This window comes from Papaver somniferum, chromosome 4 (genome assembly GCF_003573695.1).
Source record: "Papaver somniferum cultivar HN1 chromosome 4, ASM357369v1, whole genome shotgun sequence".
In the NCBI taxonomy this organism is placed as follows: Eukaryota; Viridiplantae; Streptophyta; class Magnoliopsida; order Ranunculales; family Papaveraceae; genus Papaver; species Papaver somniferum.
In genome coordinates this window covers 5,513,459-5,519,614 of record NC_039361.1, presented here as the reverse complement: position 1 = coordinate 5,519,614, position 6,156 = coordinate 5,513,459, and the positions used below count along the sequence as shown (strand labels likewise).

The following is a 6,156-nucleotide window of genomic DNA, read 5'->3' as shown; positions in this document are numbered from 1 at the left end:
TTTTAATAGGCTAATGCCGGACCTAGACTCCTACCAAATCCGGCCAGTTAGACTAATCCCACTGTTAGACCCAACCCCGCCAAACCCTTTATACAACTAATTTATATATATACCTCTATTATGGTGGGGACTGTATCCCTGACTTCCTCCTTACTGAAGTTGATGTGATATCACTGAGCTATGCTGTTGGACCCCTGGATATACCTAATCAAAGACCCACAAATCATCAAAACAATCAAAAAGAAAAAAAAAAAAAAACAAACTAAGTTTGGCTGGTAAATGGACTGTCACACTAAGCAGTTTCTTTTCCTGAAACAAACAAACACTAGAACAAAACAAACAAACTTGTCCAAAAATATTCCGTCAAAGATAACAATCGTTAGAAGAGAAAGTCCTTGAGTCATATGTCTGATTTTCCTCTCCCTTCGGTTTCGCCATTCATTCCTCTCTTCGACCACAACCAATTTCCAGCCCTAATTTTAGTCTTAACCAAAATCCCCCCAAATTTTCCTCAAATAAAACCCTAATTCTCTTCTTCTTCATCATCATCTTCTTCTCCAAAATTTCTTCCTCAGAATTTTCATGTTTTGATTCCCCCCTCGAACGATTTCATCGAGGGAGAGCGAAAATGAAGAACAGAAACTAAATCCCCCAACCCAAACCCGAAACCCTTCAATTTCTCATCCTCAATCTTCTTCAATTCATCGATGGATTCTACGGAAGCATCATCAGCAATGGATTCTACAACAACGCCGAAGATCTCAACTTTGAATGTAAACCCTAACAATGGTTCGTATATCAGTAAATTAATGAATGGGAATGTTGTTCCTTCATCTTGGTTTGAGATCAGATTATTTTATGTTAGAATATCTCCATGTTTAATTGATAAAGTGCCTGAATATCTTAAAATTTGCCATCTACGTCGTGAAATTGGAGTTTCGTTAGAGATTAATGGTTCTAGAATACCGTCATCTGATACTGTATCATTGAAATTACGTAGAGATCGTATCGATAAGGAGACGAGTGAAGTTACATATGTTAGTACTGATAGTGTTAGAGTAATGGGTTCTATTGAATTTGAAGTTTATGAGAATGAGAATGTTGTTATCTTGTGTGGGTCATTGGAAAGAATGGAATCTCCATGGGGTAATGGTAATAATCATCAAGGATTGGAGAATGATTCTAAGACTGGATGGAGTATGGATTGTTGTACGACGGCTGCAGCGGTGAATTCTACGGGTTCGTCTGCGTTTTATCAACCTAAACTTGGGATATCTTCGCCATCAATTGAGGTTTATGTTGCTGGGTGTTGTTCTGGTACTCCTTTGATTCTTACAAAGACTATCAATCTTAGTCCTAGGAGGAAGCCTCCTAGACATGGTGCTCTTGATGCGATTCCGGAGGATGAGGAAACTGAAAGGGTGCAGCACAATACAAACGGTGTAGTTCGTCACAGGAAGGTGCAGGTAATTGTATCAAAATATTCCCGTTTGGGGGATATTGATTATCTAGGTGTAAATTTTCTGTAATTAAAATTTTGTATAGAAGTGATGAAACTAAACCTGAATTGTTCATGTACTTGTTCATGGAGTCTATCTGAATGTCATGTTAAAAGTATTAGTCTAAGTAATCTGATAACGGACTATGCGCGTTGATTTAGTTTGGACGTGCGGCCAATGTTATGACTGGAGGGGGATGTGAAAGTATGATCCTTTCCCGAAATAGGATGCACTCCCCAAGTGAAATTTCAAATTTGTTGGTTGTACAATCCGCTTAACTATGGTTCATTGTTAGTTTAACCAGGGACTGTAGCATTTGTCACTGGAATACCCTACACTTCATTTGCTTTTTAAGTTCTACTTTGTTTTGGTTCATTATATTGACATGAAGCCCTCCTACACTGTGCAACAGTTTTTTAAATTTTAAGATTTTTTTATGCTTCTACAGGTCTCAGATTCTGAAGCTGACGAATATGATTCAGAAGGGAAAATCATCCCACATGATTACTATCCTCAAGATGCTTACTACGATGAAGATGGTCAACTCTCATGGTTCAATGCAGGTGTCAGAGTCGGTGTAGGGATTGGTTTGGGAATGTGTCTTGGTATTGGAATTGGTGTTGGTCTCCTCATGCGCTCATACCAAGCTACAACCAGAAACTTCAGGAGAAGGTTTATCTGAATCTTGCCCTCAGAAATACCTGTTTGTGTTTCAACAAAAGAATCAAGCTCTGAAAAACACGCAAGTTATGAGCTTTGCAAAAGACGAGTCAAGAGTGTGACTGTTTGGGTATCAAAGTTTTGTTAAAAGGGGTTGGAGGGCTGTACAGCTTTAATGGTTGGATCAAGGTTCTTTGCTTCAGTGAAGGTATCTCTCGCCAAGGATCTGCCATTCTCTTCCATCTCATCCGTGTAGGTAAATGTAAGCACTTCTCTTTGACGATAAAAATGTCTAGTTTTCATTTTGATGAGGTAATTGTAAAAAATAAGAAGATTTGGTTAGTAGAGTTCCACCCGATGAGCAGAGCCACAAGAGGGGGGAAAAAAACTTTCTACACCATGACTCCACTATAGACTATAGAGGTATTTGTTTTTGGTTCGGGAATTAGTGTAAGCTTTGTGAGTGCAGGTGTTCGCTGCTGTTATAGATATATCCAGTTGTGATCTTTCAAATCATATATATAATGTCAAGTAGATTTTGTGTTCAAAAAGTTCAAAATTAGACTTCTATATCTTGCTGAACTGTTTTTTTTTTGAAGCTTTGGATTCTTTATGGTTGTCAAGTGATTATTGGATTGGTGAATAGCAGTCAGAGTTTAGTGTGAGCTGACATTTATCGGACTGCGCAGCTAAGAATGAACAGAAATCAGTTGGGTTTTGCCAGTAGTTGATTAAAAAAGATGGAGAAGACTGAGTAAAAATCATATCATTCTTCTATCGAACTCGGACAATCCTTCAGGTTACACTAAAACAACCAATATGCCTGCAAAGAAACACAGACTAACCAGAAAAAAGAGTAGCTTCCAATGAGTGCATAAACTGCTGTCACTTAAAGCCTACTGATTATTGTTCTTCGCGAAAAGCCTACTTACCGTTGTTCCTTGCGCAGGATGATTCAACTTGTATCACCATCAACAAGATTTGATCCCAATTTACCTTACTTGATATGCTACTAATACTAATTTCAGAAACCTGCCATTATTGAAAACACTTCTGCATTTGAGATACTTTCTCTGCTTAGCAGCATTCGTTTTTGTTGTGAACTTTTGAGACGTAATCCAAAATCCTGAGCTCTGAACCTTAAACACCTGACAAATCCTCGAGGCCTGTAGGTAGTACCAAAAACCTCCAGGAGCTGGCAAGCTGGTACCAGCCCCTCAAGTGATCAGATGCACAGAAAACTGTCCTAACGATTCCTCCGCGCATTCCTCTGAAATCCCAGTTTTCGTATCCGAAGTTGAAGTTTACCAACTGCAACAAAAAACCTGACAGTCTGAACAGAATCCAATATCTCAATTACCTTCAATGTCATCTTCAATCTCAAAAAATCAGCTCTCTCAACCAAAGTCTCCATTTCTGAAGTCAACATTGCCATAAATTCTTCCTCCTCCTCTTCTTCTTCTTCCTTGTTTCTACTCCTCCTCTCATTACCACCATTCATAACCAATCTTCCAAACCTCCTCGCAATCTCAGAAAAAGGCGGTGCAGCTAAACTCTCTTGAATCCTAATCAAATCTTCATCGAATTCCTTCTCTTCCTCCTTGATCTCCAATTTCAATTTCTCTATCTTCTCCAATTGCTCTTCACTCAAATCGTTAACCGAATTCTTAACGATTTTAATAGCTAAACAAGGTCTAAACCCAGTAATCCATAGAAACGATTTCTCTAGTGAACTAAACCAAACCGGCGAAAACAGAATAAAAACATCTTGTTTCGATAATAATGATTTGGCTTCATAGTACTGCTGGTAATGAGCTAAAACACGTTCGATTAAATCGCGTAAAACGGAATCATGTTTCTCATAAATGTTTGAATCAGTTGTGGTTAGTTCGTCTAAGTAATGTTCTTGACGAACTAACCATCCTTCTAGAAATAACTGAAATGAAGATGAATTCCAATTGATAGTACTGGACATTGTTGTAAACTCAAAGGAAAAGAAGAAAATAAACAGATCAAAGACAAATTCCGGGGGAGATTCAATTGTGTTCTTTATATATACAGATTGGGTATGAGACAAATTTCTTAGTTTTAATTTCCTTCAAAGTTAAGAATTCACTTTTCTGATTTTTCTTTTTTTTTTTTTTCTGTTGAGAGAATTTTCCTGGGTGTTTCTTCCTGTGAGTGTCCCGAAGAATGAGAAGAAACGATTTTTTTTCTTGGAGTCACACAGCCCAGGAGGACTAGTGGGACGAAGGCGACAAAGTTTCCTATTATCAGAAAAGCGTTATACTGTGGGGCCATTGGTTGAAGTTTCCGGTGGACAGAGAGGTTGTTGTGGGACCTACTGTCAAGTACTTCCTGTGTCGGTTTCGTTGGAATCGGGGCCCGATTCATGTCTACGTTTATGAATCGTTGTCAAGAGTGTCAAGAGTGACTCAGAAAGCAGTGTTTCTTTTATTTTGGAAAATCTTTGAGGATTTAGTAATTGTGCACATAGATAAATTCCATGATTGGGAAAGGGTATACGGGGATTAGCGAGAGTACCGTTTGAGTGATCCGATGTCCAGGATCAGTTTTTATATAGAATGGTATGCCCTTGCAAGAACGGGCTTTAGCCTTTAACAATCATGACAAATTCTTGTTCCACGCAAAAAGTGATGTGAGAGTTGTTGTCTTGTAAATTCCTGCGATACAATTGTTGGAAATCGGTAAATTACAACTTTTTTTTTAATCTCTTTCCAATTTTCTTAAAATCACACAACAAATTACAATCTCTCTGGTCCTCTCCCAATGTGCAACACATTGTCAGAAATTGGTAAATTACAACTTTTTTTTTTTAATATCTTTCCAATTTTCATAAAACCACGCAACTAATTACAATCTCTGTGGTCCTCTCCCAATTTCTAAAGCCTACAAATAAAGCTTCGTATTTTTGATTATAAACCTTTTCATAGTATCAGCAATCAACGCCAAAATTGTCTCGGGTACGAAACTATACTTTCCCGTTGTAATAGATGTCGGCCAATAATCCGTCACAGATAGAAAATATGTGATTAGCGACTTAATTTGATTTCTTGCAAGAGGCAGTGGATGGTTTTTTCGATTTTTCTGGTTTAAAGATGTAGTTTGAAAAGACACCAACCAATCAGCACAGAAATTCAAGATAAGGAATAAAGGTTTCAACTCGAATGATTTACACACTGGTCTGAACCCATTTTTCAATTTCCATACATCTCAACAATTTTAGGTGTTTTATAGAACTTTACTTCTGTAATCTGCATTAAATTTACTAAAAATGACTTTACATGCATGTGTACATATATACAAAATATGTTGTGTAAAGCAAAAAAGCATGGAACTAAACTAACTTAAATGTAATGAATGTGATCCCGTTCTTGTACACTCTTCGTACCACATATATAGGCGGAGGACCAATTCTTTAAGATTAATAAATTTTTTTGATTTTATATATTTCTATGTCTTTTCATGTTTTACCCTTAATTATATTCCCAATGTTAGAGATGTATACTCAATTATGATGATTCTCAAGCAAATAAATAGGGATAATATAAGTAAAATAGTGCTTTGAAATTTAGACTTCGCCTATGTAGTGGTACAAAGAAAAATGAAATTTCCGCCTATTACGGATGGAGTAGAAAATTACATAGTCCGGAGTAAATTTAAAATAAGGATATTCACCCTGGGTTCAATCTCACGGTTTGTGGTGATTAAGAGCATCCACAGTGGGCGAGTATAACCAAATATATGGGATGAGATCCTAACACAGTGGGACGGAGTAAAGATCAAATTTGGACCAAAGATCAAATTCCAGACCAAATATGGTCGCGACCAAATCCCAAATTCTAATATAGTCGGGGGTAAATTTAAAGTACGTTTGATGCTGGGCGTAAATTTAAAGTACGCTTGTTAACGGGCGTAAACCAAATTTACGTATGTTGGTGGGGCGGAATTTAAATTTACGTTTGCTGCGGGCGTA

At 37.4% G+C, this 6,156-nt stretch overlaps 2 protein-coding genes across 2 annotated transcripts; one reads left to right on the top strand and one right to left on the bottom strand.

Annotated features, from left to right (window-relative positions):
• Positions 1–407: 407 nt before the first annotated feature.
• On the top strand, positions 408–2,713 carry LOC113274642 (uncharacterized protein At1g01500-like). Its single transcript, XM_026524040.1, has 2 exons — positions 408–1,466; positions 1,948–2,713. Exons 1-2 carry the CDS (start codon positions 708–710, stop codon positions 2,179–2,181), a joined length of 993 nt encoding a protein of 330 aa, XP_026379825.1. The 5' UTR covers positions 408–707; the 3' UTR covers positions 2,182–2,713.
• Positions 2,714–2,910: 197 nt separating this feature from the next.
• On the bottom strand, positions 2,911–4,838 carry LOC113274643 (protein DOG1-like 4). Its single transcript, XM_026524041.1, has one exon. It carries the CDS (start codon positions 4,132–4,134, stop codon positions 3,406–3,408), a length of 729 nt encoding a protein of 242 aa, XP_026379826.1. The 5' UTR covers positions 4,135–4,838; the 3' UTR covers positions 2,911–3,405.
• Between the last annotated feature and the right edge of the window lie 1,318 nt (positions 4,839–6,156).